At 50.6% G+C, this 23,167-nt stretch overlaps 6 protein-coding genes across 6 annotated transcripts; all 6 read left to right on the top strand.

Moving 5' to 3' along the window:
• The first annotated feature begins 1,895 nt into the window (after positions 1-1,895).
• On the top strand, positions 1,896-3,488 carry LOC138843321 (ubiquitin carboxyl-terminal hydrolase 17-like protein 6). The gene has a single exon (XM_070047127.1). The coding sequence runs from the start codon at positions 1,896-1,898 to the stop codon at positions 3,486-3,488; it is 1,593 nt and encodes a 530-aa protein (XP_069903228.1).
• Positions 3,489-5,674: 2,186 nt separating this feature from the next.
• Positions 5,675-7,267, top strand: LOC138843320 (ubiquitin carboxyl-terminal hydrolase 17-like protein 6). The gene has a single exon (XM_070047126.1). It carries the CDS (start codon positions 5,675-5,677, stop codon positions 7,265-7,267), a length of 1,593 nt encoding a protein of 530 aa, XP_069903227.1.
• A 2,200-nt stretch (positions 7,268-9,467) lies between these two features.
• LOC138843319 (ubiquitin carboxyl-terminal hydrolase 17-like protein 6) lies at positions 9,468-11,060 on the top strand. Its single transcript, XM_070047125.1, has one exon. It carries the CDS (start codon positions 9,468-9,470, stop codon positions 11,058-11,060), a length of 1,593 nt encoding a protein of 530 aa, XP_069903226.1.
• Positions 11,061-13,256: 2,196 nt separating this feature from the next.
• Positions 13,257-14,849, top strand: LOC100345283 (ubiquitin carboxyl-terminal hydrolase 17-like protein 6). Its single transcript, XM_070047124.1, has one exon. The coding sequence runs from the start codon at positions 13,257-13,259 to the stop codon at positions 14,847-14,849; it is 1,593 nt and encodes a 530-aa protein (XP_069903225.1).
• A 2,194-nt stretch (positions 14,850-17,043) lies between these two features.
• Positions 17,044-18,636, top strand: LOC138843318 (ubiquitin carboxyl-terminal hydrolase 17-like protein 6). The gene has a single exon (XM_070047123.1). The coding sequence runs from the start codon at positions 17,044-17,046 to the stop codon at positions 18,634-18,636; it is 1,593 nt and encodes a 530-aa protein (XP_069903224.1).
• A 2,197-nt stretch (positions 18,637-20,833) lies between these two features.
• On the top strand, positions 20,834-22,426 carry LOC100344775 (ubiquitin carboxyl-terminal hydrolase 17-like protein 6). The gene has a single exon (XM_070047122.1). It carries the CDS (start codon positions 20,834-20,836, stop codon positions 22,424-22,426), a length of 1,593 nt encoding a protein of 530 aa, XP_069903223.1.
• The last annotated feature ends 741 nt before the right edge of the window (positions 22,427-23,167 follow it).

The raw sequence follows: 23,167 nt of genomic DNA, 5'->3' as shown, positions 1-23,167 counted from the left end.
AAAGATGGGGAATAATGGCCTCCTTCTCCTTTGGCTACAAACAATCCTGCTTCATGCTTTCCTCTCCATCACCTCTCATGGAAGTCTTGGTGACAGATTTCTCCAAGTCAATCGTGAGGGCGAACCTCATGGCCCTCTCTCTTACCACAATGTATGACCTCAGGTTGTCACAGTCCCTGGGAGTTTCGTTGCACCTACTAGGAGCCTCTGGAAATCAACCATTGTCTTGAAGCATCAACCACATTGTGTGATCATCCCAAGCTCCTGAACAGGAGCCCTTCATCCTCCAGAATCGCCACAGTTTGTGTTTCTTAAACTCACAACTGAAATCACAGCGTACTAACCTCCCACACAGGACCTCTGTCCTGAATGAATTGCATTAGGAGAGTTAACTGTGAAATGTGTTTTCAAACAGTTGTGTGTGTGTGTGTGTGTGTGTGTACCTTGTTTGAAATAAAGTAACTAAATTAAAACTGTAAAACTAAACCAAGGAAATTAAAGTATGCCTTTCTAAGGGTTTACCAAATAAAGAAACCTATTTTCCACTCTTAGTCTTTCCAGCGTTCTTCTTTGTTTGCATTTCAGAAATGGAAGCACATACCGGCACATCATGGAGGGGCCGGCACTGTGGCAGAGCAGGGAAAGCCGCCGCCTGCCGTGCTGGCATCCCATATGGGCACCGGTTCAAGTCCCAGCTGCTTGACTTCCGATCCAGCTCTCTGCTATGGCCTGGGAAAGCAGGACAAGGTGGCTTGCAACCTTGGGCCTCTGCACACACATGGCAGACCTGGAAGAAGCTTCTGGCTCAAGGATGTGGATAGGCACAGATCATGTGTTGTGGCAATTTGGGGAGTGAACCATTGGAAGGACAACCTCTCTCTCTCTCTCTCTCTCTCTCTCTCAGTCTCTCTCCCTTCATGCGTCCCTCCCTGTGCCTCTACATAACAGCACCTTTCAAATTCATATGGAAATCTTAGAAAAGTAGTATAGGGGCCATCGTTGTGGTGCAGTGGGTTAACGCCCTGTCCTGAAATGCCAGCATCCCGTATGGGCACTGGTTTGAGACACGGCTGCTCCACTTGCAATCTAGTTCTCTGTTATTGCCTTGGAGAGCAGGACAAGATGGCCCAAGCCCTTGGCCGACTGTTCCTGCATGGGAGACATGGAGGAAGCCTCTGTCTCCTGGCTTCAGATTGGTGCAACTCTTGCTTTTTCGGCCAGTAGGGGAGTGAGTAATCGGATGGAACCCTCTCTCTCTCTTTCTCTCTCTTTCTCTCTCTCTCTCTGCCTCTCCTCGCTCTGTGTAACTCTGACTTTCCAATAAATAAAGAACCATTTAAAAAAGAAGAAAATATATCTTAATGGAGAATGGGACGGGGAATGGCAGATGAATGAGGAGAAGGGTTGGAAGGGTTGTATTCCATACGTAAAAAGCTTCTTTGGAGAATATGTACAGAATTGCAAAACTAAACAAAAGTTAAAATGTTCCTTTATAAGGGCTCAGCAAACTGAAAACCAAAACCTGCTTTCAGCCATCAGTCTCTCCAGCATTCTTCTTTGTTTTCCTTGAAGAACTCCAAGGCACATAGAAGCACATCATGGCACATCACCAAGTTCCACAAGGCACATGAAAGCCTTATCCTTCACATGCATCTTCCCCAGGTAGTGGAATCAAGCGGTGAAGGCCCAGAGGCTGTGAGGGCGTGAGACCACACCCTAAAGCCCCTAATCCCATCAAGGGCTGGAAGCGGATGGGTGGGTCCTGTAGCAGGTCCAGGGTGTGGCGTGCAGTGTGGACTATAAAAGGAGGGGGGAGAGGAACAGGTGGTCCTTGGATGCCAGTCTCAGAGGTGGAAGCATCTTGCTGCCTTGTGACAGTGGCTCCTGGAGACATGATGGCTGCTTCACCTCTCAAGGAAGGTGAGTTCCACTTTAATGACTTGCCAACACGCCAACTTTCCCATTCTAGCTCAGAGGGGGATGATACTCATGGTGGTGTTTGTCTCCCAGGGAAATCACCACCCTCACCTCAGAAAGAGCTCCCGCTGCAAAGTGATTTGGCTTCGGGGGCGACCCATCTGGCTCCCAGTGGAGGAGCTTCTCTGAGCTGCAGCTGGAAGAGACCTTATGGCATTGGGGCCGGTCTGCAGAATACGGGCAACACCTGCTACCTGAATGCAGCCCTGCAGTGTCTCACGTATACCCCACCCCTCGCCAACTATATGCTGTCCCAGGTGCATTCTCAAAGCTGTCGTCGTTCGGATCGCTGCATTCTGTGTGCCGTGGAAACGCACTTTCTCTGGGCCCTGCACAGTCCTGGCGACGTGATCCAGCCCTGTCAAGTGCTGGCTGCTGGCTTTCACACAAACAGGCAGGAAGACGCCCACGAATTTCTGATGTTTGCTCTGGATGTCCTGAAGGCAGCAGGTCTGCCTGGGCTCACGGACGGGGTGGGTCCCCAAGAGGACCAATCTCCATCCCAGCAGATAGTGGGAGGACACTGGAGGTCTCAAATCCAATGTCTCCAGTGCCAAGGCATTTCAGAAACCTTGGACCCTTACCTGGAGATCGCGTTGGATATCAAGACAGCCGACAGTGTGGAGCAAGCTTTGCAGCACTTGGTGCAACCTGAAGAGCTAGCTGGAGAAAACGCCTATCACTGTGCTACCTGCCTACAGAAGACAGCTGCTTCCAAGACACTCACCTTGCAATCGGCTGGCAAGGTGCTTCTCTTTGTATTGAAACGGTTTTCTGAGTTCACGGGTGAGAAACTTGGAGGACAAGTGCACTATCCCGAGTGCCTGGACATGAGACCTTACATGTCTCAGCAGAACGGGAGGCCACTGGACTATGTTCTCTATGCGGTTCTCGTCCACGTTGGCTTGAGGTGTCAATCAGGACACTACTTCTGCTATGTCAAAGCTGGCAGTGGCCACTGGTATAAAATGGATGATGCGAAGGTCACTGCCTGTGACACCACTTGTGTCCTGAATCAAAGTGCCTACGTGCTATTTTATGTCCGCAAGAGTGGAGTTGGAGGAGAACATGGGACAGTGTCTCCAGGCAGGGGACCCTCCGACTTGGAGGCTGCAAACACACGTGGCCATACACCAGGAGAGCTTGAAAGGCCTTCCCCTCTTGAAGCTGGAGAGTCAGAGGAGCACTTGGAGCAAACAACTCAGGACTTGACCTTGGATGCGTGGCAATCCCTCCAAGCCCAGAACACACCAAGGAGTGCATTCAGCCTCAGGACAGTGGAGCCCACGCTGCCCAGCAATGCGATCGTAATTCACCAGGCAAGATCTGCCGCAGGGATGAGGAAGCACCATCCTGACCAGGAAAGGGCCCTGCTGCACGGGGCAGCTGGGCACATCACTCAGCAGGTAGCCATGAATCCTGGCAACCTCCCTTGTCCGGGAGGAAGGAGCAAACCTCCCAAGAGGAAGAACAAACCTGCAAAGAGGCCTCTGTTGTTGCTGTTCCGCTGACGTTAGTGCAAGAGGACTTCACGATTATGTGGTTGGGTGACAGTGCACGAGTTAAGTGTTTGTATTTGCAAGGGCAAAGGGTTTGTCCTTATGAACTGTCCTAGGTGTGAATTGGAAGCTTAGGTTGGAACCAAATGTCTATGTCTTCTGCATTTGCAAGGGGTGAGAGACTGTGTTTTGTGTGAGGCCACAATGTTGGATCGAGATGTGTGCTTTCCAGCGTGTCATGTCGCTAAGCAATTGTTGAGATTGGAGGCACAGAACTCTCTGCTTCATGAAGGAATTCTGAAGCAGCTGAGAAAGATGGGGAATAATGGCCTCCTTCTCCTTTGGCTACAAACAATCCTGCTTCATGCTTTCCTCTCCATCACCTCTCATGGAAGTCTTGGTGACAGATTTCTCCAAGTCAATCGTGAGGGCGAACCTCATGGCCCTCTCTCTTACCACAATGTATGACCTCAGGTTGTTTCGTTGCACCTACTAGGAGCCTCTGGAAATCAACCATTGTCTTGAAGCATCAACCACATTGTGTGATCATCCCAAGCTCCTGAACAGGAGCCCTTCATCCTCCAGAATCGCCACAGTTTGTGTTTCTTAAACTCACAACTGAAATCACAGCGTACTAACCTCCCACACAGGACCTCTGTCCTGAATGAATTGCATTAGGAGAGTTAACTGTGAAATGTGTTTTCAAACAGTTGTGTGTGTGTGTGTGTGTGTGTGTACCTTGTTTGAAATAAAGCAACTAAATTAAAACTGTAAAACTAAACCAAGGAAATTAAAGTATGCCTTTCTAAGGGTTTACCAAATAAAGAAACCTATTTTCCACTCTTAGTCTTTCCAGCGTTCTTCTTTGTTTGCATTTCAGAAATGGAAGCACATACCAGCACATCATGGAGGGGCCGGCACTGTGGCAGAGCAGGGAAAGCCGCCGCCTGCCGTGCTGGCATCCCATATGGGCGCCAGTTCAAGTCCCAGCTGCTTGACTTCCGATCCAGCTCTCTGCTATGGCCTGGGAAAGCAGGACAAGGTGGCTTGCAACCTTGGGCCTCTGCACACACATGGCAGACCTGGAAGAAGCTTCTGGCTCAAGGATGTGGATAGGCACAGATCATGTGTTGTGGCAATTTGGGGAGTGAACCATTGGAAGGACAACCTCTCTCTCTCTCTCACTCTCTCTCTCTCTCTCTCTCAGTCTCTCTCCCTTCATGCGTCCCTCCCTGTGCCTCTACATAACAGCACCTTTCAAATTCATATGGAAATCTTAGAAAAGTAGTATAGGGGCCATCGTTGTGGTGCAGTGGGTTAACGCCCTGTCCTGAAATGCCAGCATCCCGTATGGGCACTGGTTTGAGACCCGGCTGCTCCACTTGCAATCTAGCTCTCTGTTATGGCCTTGGAGAGCAGGACAAGATGGCCCAAGCCCTTGGCCGACTGTTCCTGCATGGGAGACATGGAGGAAGCCTCTGTCTCCTGGCTTCAGATTGGTGCAACTCTTGCTTTTTAGGCCAGTAGGGGAGTGAGTAATCGGATGGAACCCTCCCTCTCTCTTTCTCTCTCTTTCTCTCTCTCTCTCTGCCTCTCCTCGCTCTGTGTAACTCTGACTTTCCAATAAATAAAGAACCATTTAGAAAAGAAGAAAATATATCTTAATGGAGAATGGGACGGGGAATGGCAGATGAATGAGGAGAAGGGTTGGAAGGGTTGTATTCCATACGTAAAAAGCTTCTTTGGAGAATATGTACAGAATTGCAAAACTAAACAAAAGTTAAAATGTTCCTTTATAAGGGCTCAGCAAACTGAAACCCAAAACCTGCTTTCAGCCATCAGTCTCTCCAGCATTCTTCTTTGTTTTCCTTGAAGAACTCCAAGGCACATAGAAGCACATCATGGCACATCACCAAGTTCCACAAGGCACATGAAAGCCTTATCCTTCACATGCATCTTCCCCAGGTAGTGGAATCAAGCGGTGAAGGCCCAGAGGCTGTGAGGGCGTGAGACCACACCCTAAAGCCCCTAATCCCATCAAGGGCTGGAAGCGGATGGGTGGGTCCTGTAGCAGGTCCAGGGTGTGGCATGCAGTGTGGACTATAAAAGGAGGGGGGAGAGGAACAGGTGGTCCTTGGATGCCAGTCTCAGAGGTGGAAGCATCTTGCTGCCTTGTGACAGTGGCTCCTGGAGACATGATGGCTGCTTCACCTCTCAAGGAAGGTGAGTTCCACTTTAATGACTTGCCAACACGCCAACTTTCCCATTCTAGCTCAGAGGGGGATGATACTCATGGTGGTGTTTGTCTCCCAGGGAAATCACCACCCTCACCTCAGAAAGAGCTCCCGCTGCAAAGTGATTTGGCTTCGGGGGCGACCCATCTGGCTCCCAGTGGAGGAGCTTCTCTGAGCTGCAGCTGGAAGAGACCTTATGGCATTGGGGCCGGTCTGCAGAATACGGGCAACACCTGCTACCTGAATGCAGCCCTGCAGTGTCTCACGTATACCCCACCCCTCGCCAACTATATGCTGTCCCAGGTGCATTCTCAAAGCTGTCGTCGTTCGGATCGCTGCATTCTGTGTGCCGTGGAAACGCACTTTCTCTGGGCCCTGCACAGTCCTGGCGACGTGATCCAGCCCTGTCAAGTGCTGGCTGCTGGCTTTCACACAAACAGGCAGGAAGACGCCCACGAATTTCTGATGTTTGCTCTGGATGTCCTGAAGGCAGCAGGTCTGCCTGGGCTCACGGACGGGGTGGGTCCCCAAGAGGACCAATCTCCATCCCAGCAGATAGTGGGAGGACACTGGAGGTCTCAAATCCAATGTCTCCAGTGCCAAGGCATTTCAGAAACCTTGGACCCTTACCTGGAGATCGCGTTGGATATCAAGACAGCCGACAGTGTGGAGCAAGCTTTGCAGCACTTGGTGCAACCTGAAGAGCTAGCTGGAGAAAACGCCTATCACTGTGCTACCTGCCTACAGAAGACAGCTGCTTCCAAGACACTCACCTTGCAATCGGCTGGCAAGGTGCTTCTCTTTGTATTGAAACGGTTTTCTGAGTTCACGGGTGAGAAACTTGGAGGACAAGTGCACTATCCCGAGTGCCTGGACATGAGACCTTACATGTCTCAGCAGAACGGGAGGCCACTGGACTATGTTCTCTATGCGGTTCTCGTCCACGTTGGCTTGAGGTGTCAATCAGGACACTACTTCTGCTATGTCAAAGCTGGCAGTGGCCACTGGTATAAAATGGATGATGCGAAGGTCACTGCCTGTGACACCACTTGTGTCCTGAATCAAAGTGCCTACGTGCTATTTTATGTCCGCAAGAGTGGAGTTGGAGGAGAACATGGGACAGTGTCTCCAGGCAGGGGACCCTCCGACTTGGAGGCTGCAAACACACGTGGCCATACACCAGGAGAGCTTGAAAGGCCTTCCCCTCTTGAAGCTGGAGAGTCAGAGGAGCACTTGGAGCAAACAACTCAGGACTTGACCTTGGATGCGTGGCAATCCCTCCAAGCCCAGAACACACCAAGGAGTGCATTCAGCCTCAGGACAGTGGAGCCCACGCTGCCCAGCAATGCGATCGTAATTCACCAGGCAAGATCTGCCGCAGGGATGAGGAAGCACCATCCTGACCAGGAAAGGGCCCTGCTGCACGGGGCAGCTGGGCACATCACTCAGCAGGTAGCCATGAATCCTGGCAACCTCCCTTGTCCGGGAGGAAGGAGCAAACCTCCCAAGAGGAAGAACAAACCTGCAAAGAGGCCTCTGTTGTTGCTGTTCCGCTGACGTTAGTGCAAGAGGACTTCACGATTATGTGGTTGGGTGACAGTGCACGAGTTAAGTGTTTGTATTTGCAAGGGCAAAGGGTTTGTCCTTATGAACTGTCCTAGGTGTGAATTGGAAGCTTAGGTTGGAACCAAATGTCTATGTCTTCTGCATTTGCAAGGGGTGAGAGACTGTGTTTTGTGTGAGGCCACAATGTTGGATCGAGATGTGTGCTTTCCAGCGTGTCATGTCGCTAAGCAATTGTTGAGATTGGAGGCACAGAACTCTCTGCTTCATGAAGGAATTCTGAAGCAGCTGAGAAAGATGGGGAATAATGGCCTCCTTCTCCTTTGGCTACAAACAATCCTGCTTCATGCTTTCCTCTCCATCACCTCTCATGGAAGTCTTGGTGACAGATTTCTCCAAGTCAATCGTGAGGGCGAACCTCATGGCCCTCTCTCTTACCACAATGTATGACCTCAGGTTGTCACAGTCCCTGGGAGTTTCGTTGCACCTACTAGGAGCCTCTGGAAATCAACCATTGTCTTGAAGCATCAACCACATTGTGTGATCATCCCAAGCTCCTGAACAGGAGCCCTTCATCCTCCAGAATCGCCACAGTTTGTGTTTGTTAAACTCACAACTGAAATCACAGCGTACTAACCTCCCACACAGGACCTCTGTCCTGAATGAATTGCATTAGGAGAGTTAACTGTGAAATGTGTTTTCAAACAGTTGTGTGTGTGTGTGTGTGTGTGTGTGTGTACCTTGTTTGAAATAAAGTAACTAAATTAAAACTGTAAAACTAAACCAAGGAAATTAAAGTATGCCTTTCTAAGGGTTTACCAAATAAAGAAACCTATTTTCCACTCTTAGTCTTTCCAGCGTTCTTCTTTGTTTGCATTTCAGAAATGGAAGCACATACCAGCACATCATGGAGGGGCCGGCACTGTGGCAGAGCAGGGAAAGCCGCCGCCTGCCGTGCTGGCATCCCATATGGGCGCGGGTTCAAGTCCCAGCTGCTTGACTTCCGATCCAGCTCTCTGCTATGGCCTGGGAAAGCAGGACAAGGTGGCTTGCAACCTTGGGCCTCTGCACACACATGGCAGACCTGGAAGAAGCTTCTGGCTCAAGGATGTGGATAGGCACAGATCACGTGTTGTGGCAATTTGGGGAGTGAACCATTGGAAGGACAACCTCTCTCTCTTTCTCTCTCTCTCTCTCTCTCAGTCTCTCTCCCTTCATGCGTCCCTCCCTGTGCCTCTACATAACAGCACCTTTCAAATTCATATGGAAATCTTAGAAAAGTAGTATAGGGGCCATCGTTGTGGTGCAGTGGGTTAACGCCCTGTCCTGAAATGCCAGCATCCCGTATGGGCACTGGTTTGAGACCCGGCTGCTCCACTTGCAATCTAGCTCTCTGTTATGGCCTTGGAGAGCAGGACAAGATGGCCCAAGCCCTTGGCCGACTGTTCCTGCATGGGAGACATGGAGGAAGCCTCTGTCTCCTGGCTTCAGATTGGTGCAACTCTTGCTTTTTAGGCCAGTAGGGGAGTGAGTAATCGGATGGAACCCTCTCTCTCTCTTTCTCTCTCTTTCTCTCTCTCTCTCTGCCTCTCCTCGCTCTGTGTAACTCTGACTTTCCAATAAATAAAGAACCATTTAAAAAAGAAGAAAATATATCTTAATGGAGAATGGGACGGGGAATGGCAGATGAATGAGGAGAAGGGTTGGAAGGGTTGTATTCCATACGTAAAAAGCTTCTTTGGAGCATATGTACAGAATTGCAAAACTAAACAAAAGTTAAAATGTTCCTTTATAAGGGCTCAGCAAACTGAAACCCAAAACCTGCTTTCAGCCATCAGTCTCTCCAGCATTCTTCTTTGTTTTCCTTGAAGAACTCCAAGGCACATAGAAGCACATCATGGCACATCACCAAGTTCCACAAGGCACATGAAAGCCTTATCCTTCACATGCATCTTCCCCAGGTAGTGGAATCAAGCGGTGAAGGCCCAGAGGCTGTGAGGGCGTGAGACCACACCCTAAAGCCCCTAATCCCATCAAGGGCTGGAAGCGGATGGGTGGGTCCTGTAGCAGGTCCAGGGTGTGGCATGCAGTGTGGACTATAAAAGGAGGGGGGAGAGGAACAGGTGGTCCTTGGATGCCAGTCTCAGAGGTGGAAGCATCTTGCTGCCTTGTGACAGTGGCTCCTGGAGACATGATGGCTGCTTCACCTCTCAAGGAAGGTGAGTTCCACTTTAATGACTTGCCAACACGCCAACTTTCCCATTCTAGCTCAGAGGGGGATGATACTCATGGTGGTGTTTGTCTCCCAGGGAAATCACCACCCTCACCTCAGAAAGAGCTCCCGCTGCAAAGTGATTTGGCTTCGGGGGCGACCCATCTGGCTCCCAGTGGAGGAGCTTCTCTGAGCTGCAGCTGGAAGAGACCTTATGGCATTGGGGCCGGTCTGCAGAATACGGGCAACACCTGCTACCTGAATGCAGCCCTGCAGTGTCTCACGTATACCCCACCCCTCGCCAACTATATGCTGTCCCAGGTGCATTCTCAAAGCTGTCGTCGTTCGGATCGCTGCATTCTGTGTGCCGTGGAAACGCACTTTCTCTGGGCCCTGCACAGTCCTGGCGACGTGATCCAGCCCTGTCAAGTGCTGGCTGCTGGCTTTCACACAAACAGGCAGGAAGACGCCCACGAATTTCTGATGTTTGCTCTGGATGTCCTGAAGGCAGCAGGTCTGCCTGGGCTCACGGACGGGGTGGGTCCCCAAGAGGACCAATCTCCATCCCAGCAGATAGTGGGAGGACACTGGAGGTCTCAAATCCAATGTCTCCAGTGCCAAGGCATTTCAGAAACCTTGGACCCTTACCTGGAGATCGCGTTGGATATCAAGACAGCCGACAGTGTGGAGCAAGCTTTGCAGCACTTGGTGCAACCTGAAGAGCTAGCTGGAGAAAACGCCTATCACTGTGCTACCTGCCTACAGAAGACAGCTGCTTCCAAGACACTCACCTTGCAATCGGCTGGCAAGGTGCTTCTCTTTGTATTGAAACGGTTTTCTGAGTTCACGGGTGAGAAACTTGGAGGACAAGTGCACTATCCCGAGTGCCTGGACATGAGACCTTACATGTCTCAGCAGAACGGGAGGCCACTGGACTATGTTCTCTATGCGGTTCTCGTCCACGTTGGCTTGAGGTGTCAATCAGGACACTACTTCTGCTATGTCAAAGCTGGCAGTGGCCACTGGTATAAAATGGATGATGCGAAGGTCACTGCCTGTGACACCACTTGTGTCCTGAATCAAAGTGCCTACATGCTATTTTATGTCCGCAAGAGTGGAGTTGGAGGAGAACATGGGACAGTGTCTCCAGGCAGGGGACCCTCCGACTTGGAGGCTGCAAACACACGTGGCCATACACCAGGAGAGCTTGAAAGGCCTTCCCCTCTTGAAGCTGGAGAGTCAGAGGAGCACTTGGAGCAAACAACTCAGGACTTGACCTTGGATGCGTGGCAATCCCTCCAAGCCCAGAACACACCAAGGAGTGCATTCAGCCTCAGGACAGTGGAGCCCACGCTGCCCAGCAATGCGATCGTAATTCACCAGGCAAGATCTGCCGCAGGGATGAGGAAGCACCATCCTGACCAGGAAAGGGCCCTGCTGCACGGGGCAGCTGGGCACATCACTCAGCAGGTAGCCATGAATCCTGGCAACCTCCCTTGTCCGGGAGGAAGGAGCAAACCTCCCAAGAGGAAGAACAAACCTGCAAAGAGGCCTCTGTTGTTGCTGTTCCGCTGACGTTAGTGCAAGAGGACTTCACGATTATGTGGTTGGGTGACAGTGCACGAGTTAAGTGTTTGTATTTGCAAGGGCAAAGGGTTTGTCCTTATGAACTGTCCTAGGTGTGAATTGGAAGCTTAGGTTGGAACCAAATGTCTATGTCTTCTGCATTTGCAAGGGGTGAGAGACTGTGTTTTGTGTGAGGCCACAATGTTGGATCGAGATGTGTGCTTTCCAGCGTGTCATGTCGCTAAGCAATTGTTGAGATTGGAGGCACAGAACTCTCTGCTTCATGAAGGAATTCTGAAGCAGCTGAGAAAGATGGGGAATAATGGCCTCCTTCTCCTTTGGCTACAAACAATCCTGCTTCATGCTTTCCTCTCCATCACCTCTCATGGAAGTCTTGGTGACAGATTTCTCCAAGTCAATCGTGAGGGCGAACCTCATGGCCCTCTCTCTTACCACAATGTATGACCTCAGGTTGTCACAGTCCCTGGGAGTTTCGTTGCACCTACTAGGAGCCTCTGGAAATCAACCATTGTCTTGAAGCATCAACCACATTGTGTGATCATCCCAAGCTCCTGAACAGGAGCCCTTCATCCTCCAGAATCGCCACAGTTTGTGTTTGTTAAACTCACAACTGAAATCACAGCGTACTAACCTCCCACACAGGACCTCTGTCCTGAATGAATTGCATTAGGAGAGTTAACTGTGAAATGTGTTTTCAAACAGTTGTGTGTGTGTGTGTGTGTGTGTGTGTACCTTGTTTGAAATAAAGTAACTAAATTAAAACTGTAAAACTAAACCAAGGAAATTAAAGTATGCCTTTCTAAGGGTTTACCAAATAAAGAAACCTATTTTCCACTCTTAGTCTTTCCAGCGTTCTTCTTTGTTTGCATTTCAGAAATGGAAGCACATACCAGCACATCATGGAGGGGCCGGCACTGTGGCAGAGCAGGGAAAGCCGCCGCCTGCCGTGCTGGCATCCCATATGGGCGCGGGTTCAAGTCCCAGCTGCTTGACTTCCGATCCAGCTCTCTGCTATGGCCTGGGAAAGCAGGACAAGGTGGCTTGCAACCTTGGGCCTCTGCACACACATGGCAGACCTGGAAGAAGCTTCTGGCTCAAGGATGTGGATAGGCACAGATCACGTGTTGTGGCAATTTGGGGAGTGAACCATTGGAAGGACAACCTCTCTCTCTTTCTCTCTCTCTCTCTCTCAGTCTCTCTCCCTTCATGCGTCCCTCCCTGTGCCTCTACATAACAGCACCTTTCAAATTCATATGGAAATCTTAGAAAAGTAGTATAGGGGCCATCGTTGTGGTGCAGTGGGTTAACGCCCTGTCCTGAAATGCCAGCATCCCGTATGGGCACTGGTTTGAGACCCGGCTGCTCCACTTGCAATCTAGCTCTCTGTTATGGCCTTGGAGAGCAGGACAAGATGGCCCAAGCCCTTGGCCGACTGTTCCTGCATGGGAGACATGGAGGAAGCCTCTGTCTCCTGGCTTCAGATTGGTGCAACTCTTGCTTTTTAGGCCAGTAGGGGAGTGAGTAATCGGATGGAACCCTCTCTCTCTCTTTCTCTCTCTTTCTCTCTCTCTCTCTGCCTCTCCTCGCTCTGTGTAACTCTGACTTTCCAATAAATAAAGAACCATTTAAAAAAGAAGAAAATATATCTTAATGGAGAATGGGACGGGGAATGGCAGATGAATGAGGAGAAGGGTTGGAAGGGTTGTATTCCATACGTAAAAAGCTTCTTTGGAGCATATGTACAGAATTGCAAAACTAAACAAAAGTTAAAATGTTCCTTTATAAGGGCTCAGCAAACTGAAACCCAAAACCTGCTTTCAGCCATCAGTCTCTCCAGCATTCTTCTTTGTTTTCCTTGAAGAACTCCAAGGCACATAGAAGCACATCATGGCACATCACCAAGTTCCACAAGGCACATGAAAGCCTTATCCTTCACATGCATCTTCCCCAGGTAGTGGAATCAAGCGGTGAAGGCCCAGAGGCTGTGAGGGCGTGAGACCACACCCTAAAGCCCCTAATCCCATCAAGGGCTGGAAGCGGATGGGTGGGTCCTGTAGCAGGTCCAGGGTGTGGCATGCAGTGTGGACTATAAAAGGAGGGGGGAGAGGAACAGGTGGTCCTTGGATGCCAGTCTCAGAGGTGGAAGCATCTTGCTGCCTTGTGACAGTGGCTCCTGGAGACATGATGGCTGCTTCACCTCTCAAGGAAGGTGAGTTCCACTTTAATGACTTGCCAACACGCCAACTTTCCCATTCTAGCTCAGAGGGGGATGATACTCATGGTGGTGTTTGTCTCCCAGGGAAATCACCACCCTCACCTCAGAAAGAGCTCCCGCTGCAAAGTGATTTGGCTTCGGGGGCGACCCATCTGGCTCCCAGTGGAGGAGCTTCTCTGAGCTGCAGCTGGAAGAGACCTTATGGCATTGGGGCCGGTCTGCAGAATACGGGCAACACCTGCTACCTGAATGCAGCCCTGCAGTGTCTCACGTATACCCCACCCCTCGCCAACTATATGCTGTCCCAGGTGCATTCTCAAAGCTGTCGTCGTTCGGATCGCTGCATTCTGTGTGCCGTGGAAACGCACTTTCTCTGGGCCCTGCACAGTCCTGGCGACGTGATCCAGCCCTGTCAAGTGCTGGCTGCTGGCTTTCACACAAACAGGCAGGAAGACGCCCACGAATTTCTGATGTTTGCTCTGGATGTCCTGAAGGCAGCAGGTCTGCCTGGGCTCACGGACGGGGTGGGTCCCCAAGAGGACCAATCTCCATCCCAGCAGATAGTGGGAGGACACTGGAGGTCTCAAATCCAATGTCTCCAGTGCCAAGGCATTTCAGAAACCTTGGACCCTTACCTGGAGATCGCGTTGGATATCAAGACAGCCGACAGTGTGGAGCAAGCTTTGCAGCACTTGGTGCAACCTGAAGAGCTAGCTGGAGAAAACGCCTATCACTGTGCTACCTGCCTACAGAAGACAGCTGCTTCCAAGACACTCACCTTGCAATCGGCTGGCAAGGTGCTTCTCTTTGTATTGAAACGGTTTTCTGAGTTCACGGGTGAGAAACTTGGAGGACAAGTGCACTATCCCGAGTGCCTGGACATGAGACCTTACATGTCTCAGCAGAACGGGAGGCCACTGGACTATGTTCTCTATGCGGTTCTCGTCCACGTTGGCTTGAGGTGTCAATCAGGACACTACTTCTGCTATGTCAAAGCTGGCAGTGGCCACTGGTATAAAATGGATGATGCGAAGGTCACTGCCTGTGACACCACTTGTGTCCTGAATCAAAGTGCCTACGTGCTATTTTATGTCCGCAAGAGTGGAGTTGGAGGAGAACATGGGACAGTGTCTCCAGGCAGGGGACCCTCCGACTTGGAGGCTGCAAACACACGTGGCCATACACCAGGAGAGCTTGAAAGGCCTTCCCCTCTTGAAGCTGGAGAGTCAGAGGAGCACTTGGAGCAAACAACTCAGGACTTGACCTTGGATGCGTGGCAAGCCCTCCAAGCCCAGAACAGACCAAGGAGTGCATTCAGCCTCAGGACAGTGGAGCCCACGCTGCCCAGCAATGCGATCGTAATTCACCAGGCAAGATCTGCCGCAGGGATGAGGAAGCACCATCCTGACCAGGAAAGGGCCCTGCTGCACGGGGCAGCTGGGCACATCACTCAGCAGGTAGCCATGAATCCTGGCAACCTCCCTTGTCCGGGAGGAAGGAGCAAACCTCCCAAGAGGAAGAACAAACCTGCAAAGAGGCCTCTGTTGTTGCTGTTCCGCTGACGTTAGTGCAAGAGGACTTCACGATTATGTGGTTGGGTGACAGTGCACGAGTTAAGTGTTTGTATTTGCAAGGGCAAAGGGTTTGTCCTTATGAACTGTCCTAGGTGTGAATTGGAAGCTTAGGTTGGAACCAAATGTCTATGTCTTCTGCATTTGCAAGGGGTGAGAGACTGTGTTTTGTGTGAGGCCACAATGTTGGATCGAGATGTGTGCTTTCCAGCGTGTCATGTCGCTAAGCAATTGTTGAGATTGGAGGCACAGAACTCTCTGCTTCATGAAGGAATTCTGAAGCAGCTGAGAAAGATGGGGAATAATGGCCTCCTTCTCCTTTGGCTACAAACAATCCTGCTTCATGCTTTCCTCTCCATCACCTCTCATGGAAGTCTTGGTGACAGATTTCTCCAAGTCAATCGTGAGGGCGAACCTCATGGCCCTCTCTCTTACCACAATGTATGACCTCAGGTTGTCACAGTCCCTGGGAGTTTCGTTGCACCTACTAGGAGCCTCTGGAAATCAACCATTGTCTTGAAGCATCAACCACATTGTGTGATCATCCCAAGCTCCTGAACAGGAGCCCTTCATCCTCCAGAATCGCCACAGTTTGTGTTTGTTAAACTCACAACTGAAATCACAGCGTACTAACCTCCCACACAGGACCTCTGTCCTGAATGAATTGCATTAGGAGAGTTAACTGTGAAATGTGTTTTCAAACAGTTGTGTGTGTGTGTGTGTGTGTGTGTGTACCTTGTTTGAAATAAAGTAACTAAATTAAAACTGTAAAACTAAACCAAGGAAATTAAAGTATGCCTTTCTAAGGGTTTACCAAATAAAGAAACCTATTTTCCACTCTTAGTCTTTCCAGCGTTCTTCTTTGTTTGCATTTCAGAAATGGAAGCACATACCAGCACATCATGGAGGGGCCGGCACTGTGGCAGAGCAGGGAAAGCCGCCGCCTGCCGTGCTGGCATCCCATATGGGCGCGGGTTCAAGTCCCAGCTGCTTGACTTCCGATCCAGCTCTCTGCTATGGCCTGGGAAAGCAGGACAAGGTGGCTTGCAACCTTGGGCCTCTGCACACACATGGCAGACCTGGAAGAAGCTTCTGGCTCAAGGATGTGGATAGGCACAGATCATGTGTTGTGGCAATTTGGGGAGTGAACCATTGGAAGGACAACCTCTCTCTCTTTCTCTCTCTCTCTCTCTCAGTCTCTCTCCCTTCATGCGTCCCTCCCTGTGCCTCTACATAACAGCACCTTTCAAATTCATATGGAAATCTTAGAAAAGTAGTATGGGGCCATCGTTGTGGTGCAGTGGGTTAACGCCCTGTCCTGAAATGCCAGCATCCCGTATGGGCACTGGTTTGAGACCCGGCTGCTCCACTTGCAATCTAGCTCTCTGTTATGGCCTTGGAGAGCAGGACAAGATGGCCCAAGCCCTTGGCCGACTGTTCCTGCATGGGAGACATGGAGGAAGCCTCTGTCTCCTGGCTTCAGATTGGTGCAACTCTTGCTTTTTAGGCCAGTAGGGGAGTGAGTAATCGGATGGAACCCTCCCTCTCTCTTTCTCTCTCTTTCTCTCTCTCTCTCTGCCTCTCCTCGCTCTGTGTAACTCTGACTTTCCAATAAATAAAGAACCATTTAAAAAAGAAGAAAATATATCTTAATGGAGAATGGGACGGGAATGGCAGATGAATGAGGAGAAGGGTTGGAAGGGTTGTATTCCATACGTAAAAAGCTTCTTTGGAGAATATGTACAGAATTGCAAAACTAAACAAAAGTTAAAATGTTCCTTTATAAGGGCTCAGCAAACTAAAACCCAAAACCTGCTTTCAGCCATCAGTCTCTCCAGCATTCTTCTTTGTTTTCCTTGAAGAACTCCAAGGCACATAGAAGCACATCATGGCACATCACCAAGTTCCACAAGGCACATGAAAGCCTTATCCTTCACATGCATCTTCCCCAGGTAGTGGAATCAAGCGGTGAAGGCCCAGAGGCTGTGAGGGCGTGAGACCACACCCTAAAGCCCCTAATCCCATCAAGGGCTGGAAGCGGATGGGTGGGTCCTGTAGCAGGTCCAGGGTGTGGCATGCAGTGTGGACTATAAAAGGAGGGGGGAGAGGAACAGGTGGTCCTTGGATGCCAGTCTCAGAGGTGGAAGCATCTTGCTGCCTTGTGACAGTGGCTCCTGGAGACATGATGGCTGCTTCACCTCTCAAGGAAGGTGAGTTCCACTTTAATGACTTGCCAACACGCCAACTTTCCCATTCTAGCTCAGAGGGGGATGATACTCATGGTGGTGTTTGTCTCCCAGGGAAATCACCACCCTCACCTCAGAAAGAGCTCCCGCTGCAAAGTGATTTGGCTTCGGGGGCGACCCATCTGGCTCCCAGTGGAGGAGCTTCTCTGAGCTGCAGCTGGAAGAGACCTTATGGCATTGGGGCCGGTCTGCAGAATACGGGCAACACCTGCTACCTGAATGCAGCCCTGCAGTGTCTCACGTATACCCCACCCCTCGCCAACTATATGCTGTCCCAGGTGCATTCTCAAAGCTGTCGTCGTTCGGATCGCTGCATTCTGTGTGCCGTGGAAACGCACTTTCTCTGGGCCCTGCACAGTCCTGGCGACGTGATCCAGCCCTGTCAAGTGCTGGCTGCTGGCTTTCACACAAACAGGCAGGAAGACGCCCACGAATTTCTGATGTTTGCTCTGGATGTCCTGAAGGCAGCAGGTCTGCCTGGGCTCACGGACGGGGTGGGTCCCCAAGAGGACCAATCTCCATCCCAGCAGATAGTGGGAGGACACTGGAGGTCTCAAATCCAATGTCTCCAGTGCCAAGGCATTTCAGAAACCTTGGACCCTTACCTGGAGATCGCGTTGGATATCAAGACAGCCGACAGTGTGGAGCAAGCTTTGCAGCACTTGGTGCAACCTGAAGAGCTAGCTGGAGAAAACGCCTATCACTGTGCTACCTGCCTACAGAAGACAGCTGCTTCCAAGACACTCACCTTGCAATCGGCTGGCAAGGTGCTTCTCTTTGTATTGAAACGGTTTTCTGAGTTCACGGGTGAGAAACTTGGAGGACAAGTGCACTATCCCGAGTGCCTGGACATGAGACCTTACATGTCTCAGCAGAACGGGAGGCCACTGGACTATGTTCTCTATGCGGTTCTCGTCCACGTTGGCTTGAGGTGTCAATCAGGACACTACTTCTGCTATGTCAAAGCTGGCAATGGCCACTGGTATAAAATGGATGATGCGAAGGTCACTGCCTGTGACACCACTTGTGTCCTGAATCAAAGTGCCTACGTGCTATTTTATGTCCGCAAGAGTGGAGTTGGAGGAGAACATGGGACAGTGTCTCCAGGCAGGGGACCCTCCGACTTGGAGGCTGCAAACACACGTGGCCATACACCAGGAGAGCTTGAAAGGCCTTCCCCTCTTGAAGCTGGAGAGTCAGAGGAGCACTTGGAGCAAACAACTCAGGACTTGACCTTGGATGCGTGGCAATCCCTCCAAGCCCAGAACACACCAAGGAGTGCATTCAGCCTCAGGACAGTGGAGCCCACGCTGCCCAGCAATGCAATCGTAATTCACCAGGCAAGATCTGCCGCAGGGATGAGGAAGCACCATCCTGACCAGGAAAGGGCCCTGCTGCACGGGGCAGCTGGGCACATCACTCAGCAGGTAGCCATGAATCCTGGCAACCTCCCTTGTCCGGGAGGAAGGAGCAAACCTCCCAAGATGAAGAACAAACCTGCAAAGAGGCCTCTGTTGTTGCTGTTCCGCTGACGTTAGTGCAAGAGGACTTCACGATTATGTGGTTGGGTGACAGTGCACGAGTTAAGTGTTTGTATTTGCAAGGGCAAAGGGTTTGTCCTTATGAACTGTCCTAGGTGTGAATTGGAAGCTTAGGTTGGAACCAAATGTCTATGTCTTCTGCATTTGCAAGGGGTGAGAGACTGTGTTTTGTGTGAGGCCACAATGTTGGATCGAGATGTGTGCTTTCCAGCGTGTCATGTCGCTAGGCAATTGTTGAGATTGGAGGCACAGAACTCTCTGCTTCATGAAGGAATTCTGAAGCAGCTGAGAAAGATGGGGAATAATGGCCTCCTTCTCCTTTGGCTACAAACAATCCTGCTTCATGCTTTCCTCTCCATCACCTCTCATGGAAGTCTTGGTGACAGATTTCTCCAAGTCAATCGTGAGGGCGAACCTCATGGCCCTCTCTCTTACCACAATGTATGACCTCAGGTTGTCACAGTCCCTGGGAGTTTCGTTGCACCTACTAGGAGCCTCTGGAAATCAACCATTGTCTTGAAGCATCAACCACATTGTGTGATCATCCCAAGCTCCTGAACAGGAGCCCTTCATCCTCCAGAATCGCCACAGTTTGTGTTTGTTAAACTCACAACTGAAATCACAGCGTACTAACCTCCCACACAGGACCTCTGTCCTGAATGAATTGCATTAGGAGAGTTAACTGTGAAATGTGTTTTCAAACAGTTGTGTGTGTGTGTGTGTGTGTGTGTGTACCTTGTTTGAAATAAAGTAACTAAATTAAAACTGTAAAACTAAACCAAGGAAATTAAAGTATGCCTTTCTAAGGGTTTACCAAATAAAGAAACCTATTTTCCACTCTTAGTCTTTCCAGCGTTCTTCTTTGTTTGCATTTCAGAAATGGAAGCACATACCGGCACATCATGGAGGGGCCGGCACTGTGGCAGAGCAGGGAAAGCCGCCGCCTGCCGTGCTGGCATCCCATATGGGCGCCGGTTCAAGTCCCAGCTGCTTGACTTCCGATCCAGCTCTCTGCTATGGCCTGGGAAAGCAGGACAAGGTGGCTTGCAACCTTGGGCCTCTGGACACACATGGCAGACCTGGAAGAAGCTTCTGGCTCAAGGATGTGGATAGGCACAGATCATGTGTTGTGGCAATTTGGGGAGTGAACCATTGGAAGGACAACCTCTCTCTCTCTCTCTCTCTCTCTCTCTCTCAGTCTCTCTCCCTTCATGCGTCCCTCCCTGTGCCTCTACATAACAGCACCTTTCAAATTCATATGGAAATCTTAGAAAAGTAGTATAGGGGCCATCGTTGTGGTGCAGTGGGTTAACGCCCTGTCCTGAAATGCCAGCATCCCGTATGGGCACTGGTTTGAGACACGGCTGCTCCACTTGCAATCTAGTTCTCTGTTATTGCCTTGGAGAGCAGGACAAGATGGCCCAAGCCCTTGGCCGACTGTTCCTGCATGGGAGACATGGAGGAAGCCTCTGTCTCCTGGCTTCAGATTGGTGCAACTCTTGCTTTTTAGGCCAGTAGGCGAGTGAGTAATCGGATGGAACCCTCCCTCTCTCTTTCTCTCTCTTTCTCTCTCTCTCTCTGCCTCTCCTCGCTCTGTGTAACTCTGACTTTCCAATAAATAAAGAACCATTTAGAAAAGAAGAAAATATATCTTAATGGAGAATGGGACGGGAATGGCAGATGAATGAGGAGAAGGGTTGGAAGGGTTGTATTCCATACGTAAAAAGCTTCTTTGGAGAATATGTACAGAATTGCAAAACTAAACAAAAGTTAAAATGTTCCTTTATAAGGGCTCAGCAAACTGAAACCCAAAACCTGCTTTCAGCCATCAGTCTCTCCAGCATTCTTCTTTGTTTTCCTTGAAGAACTCCAAGGCACATAGAAGCACATCATGGCACATCACCAAGTTCCACAAGGCACATGAAAGCCTTATCCTTCACATGCATCTTCCCCAGGTAGTGGAATCAAGCGGTGAAGGCCCAGAGGCTGTGAGGGCGTGAGACCACACCCTAAAGCCCCTAATCCCATCAAGGGCTGGAAGCGGATGGGTGGGTCCTGTAGCAGGTCCAGTGTGTGGCGTGCAGTGTGGACTGTAAAAGGAGGGGGGAGAGGAACAGGTGGTCCTTGGATGCCAGTCTCAGAGGTGGAAGCATCTTGCTGCCTTGTGACAGTGGCTCCTGGAGACATGATGGCTGCTTCACCTCTCAAGGAAGGTGAGTTCCACTTTAATGACTTGCCAACACGCCAACTTTCCCATTCTAGCTCAGAGGGGGATGATACTCATGGTGGTGTTTGTCTCCCAGGGAAATCACCACCCTCACCTCAGAAAGAGCTCCCGCTGCAAAGTGATTTGGCTTCGGGGGCGACCCATCTGGCTCCCAGTGGAGGAGCTTCTCTGAGCTGCAGCTGGAAGAGACCTTATGGCATTGGGGCCGGTCTGCAGAATACGGGCAACACCTGCTACCTGAATGCAGCCCTGCAGTGTCTCACGTATACCCCACCCCTCGCCAACTATATGCTGTCCCAGGTGCATTCTCAAAGCTGTCGTCGTTCGGATCGCTGCATTCTGTGTGCCGTGGAAACGCACTTTCTCTGGGCCCTCCACAGTCCTGGCGACGTGATCCAGCCCTGTCAAGTGCTGGCTGCTGGCTTTCACACAAACAGGCAGGAAGACGCCCACGAATTTCTGATGTTTGCTCTGGATGTCCTGAAGGCAGCAGGTCTGCCTGGGCTCACGGACGGGGTGGGTCCCCAAGAGGACCAATCTCCATCCCAGCAGATAGTGGGAGGACACTGGAGGTCTCAAATCCAATGTCTCCAGTGCCAAGGCATTTCAGAAACCTTGGACCCTTACCTGGAGATCGCGTTGGATATCAAGACAGCCGACAGTGTGGAGCAAGCTTTGCAGCACTTGGTGCAACCTGAAGAGCTAGCTGGAGAAAACGCCTATCACTGTGCTACCTGCCTACAGAAGACAGCTGCTTCCAAGACACTCACCTTGCAATCGGCTGGCAAGGTGCTTCTCTTTGTATTGAAACGGTTTTCTGAGTTCACGGGTGAGAAACTTGGAGGACAAGTGCACTATCCCGAGTGCCTGGACATGAGACCTTACATGTCTCAGCAGAACGGGAGGCCACTGGACTATGTTCTCTATGCGGTTCTCGTCCACGTTGGCTTGAGGTGTCAATCAGGACACTACTTCTGCTATGTCAAAGCTGGCAATGGCCACTGGTATAAAATGGATGATGCGAAGGTCACTGCCTGTGACACCACTTGTGTCCTGAATCAAAGTGCCTACGTGCTATTTTATGTCCGCAAGAGTGGAGTTGGAGGAGAACATGGGACAGTGTCTCCAGGCAGGGGACCCTCCGACTTGGAGGCTGCAAACACACGTGGCCATACACCAGGAGAGCTTGAAAGGCCTTCCCCTCTTGAAGCTGGAGAGTCAGAGGAGCACTTGGAGCAAACAACTCAGGACTTGACCTTGGATGCGTGGCAATCCCTCCAAGCCCAGAACACACCAAGGAGTGCATTCAGCCTCAGGACAGTGGAGCCCACGCTGCCCAGCAATGCGATCGTAATTCACCAGGCAAGATCTGCCGCAGGGATGAGGAAGCACCATCCTGACCAGGAAAGGGCCCTGCTGCACGGGGCAGCTGGGCACATCACTCAGCAGGTAGCCATGAATCCTGGCAACCTCCCTTGTCCGGGAGGAAGGAGCAAACCTCCCAAGAGGAAGAACAAACCTGCAAAGAGGCCTCTGTTGTTGCTGTTCCGCTGACGTTAGTGCAAGAGGACTTCACGATTATGTGGTTGGGTGACAGTGCACGAGTTAAGTGTTTGTATTTGCAAGGGCAAAGGGTTTGTCCTTATGAACTGTCCTAGGTGTGAATTGGAAGCTTAGGTTGGAACCAAATGTCTATGTCTTCTGCATTTGCAAGGGGTGAGAGACTGTGTTTTGTGTGAGGCCACAATGTTGGATCGAGATGTGTGCTTTCCAGCGTGTCATGTCGCTAAGCAATTGTTGAGATTGGAGGCACAGAACTCTCTGCTTCATGAAGGAATTCTGAAGCAGCTGAGAAAGATGGGGAATAATGGCCTCCTTCTCCTTTGGCTACAAACAATCCTGCTTCATGCTTTCCTCTCCATCACCTCTCATGGAAGTCTTGGTGACAGATTTCTCCAAGTCAATCGTGAGGGCGAACCTCATGGCCCTCTCTCTTACCACAATGTATGACCTCAGGTTGTCACAGTCCCTGGGAGTTTCGTTGCACCTACTAGGAGCCTCTGGAAATCAACCATTGTCTTGAAGCATCAACCACATTGTGTGATCATCCCAAGCTCCTGAACAGGAGCCCTTCATCCTCCAGAATCGCCACAGTTTGTGTTTGTTAAACTCACAACTGAAATCACAGCGTACTAACCTCCCACACAGGACCTCTGTCCTGAATGAATTGCATTAGGAGAGTTAACTGTGAAATGTGTTTTCAAACAGTTGTGTGTGTTTGTACAATGTTTGTAA

This window comes from Oryctolagus cuniculus, chromosome 8 (assembly GCF_964237555.1).
Source record: "Oryctolagus cuniculus chromosome 8, mOryCun1.1, whole genome shotgun sequence".
NCBI classification, from domain to species: Eukaryota; Metazoa; Chordata; class Mammalia; order Lagomorpha; family Leporidae; genus Oryctolagus; species Oryctolagus cuniculus.
The sequence above is the reverse complement of the archived record's forward strand: the minus strand, read 5'-3'. Positions and strand labels throughout refer to the sequence as shown.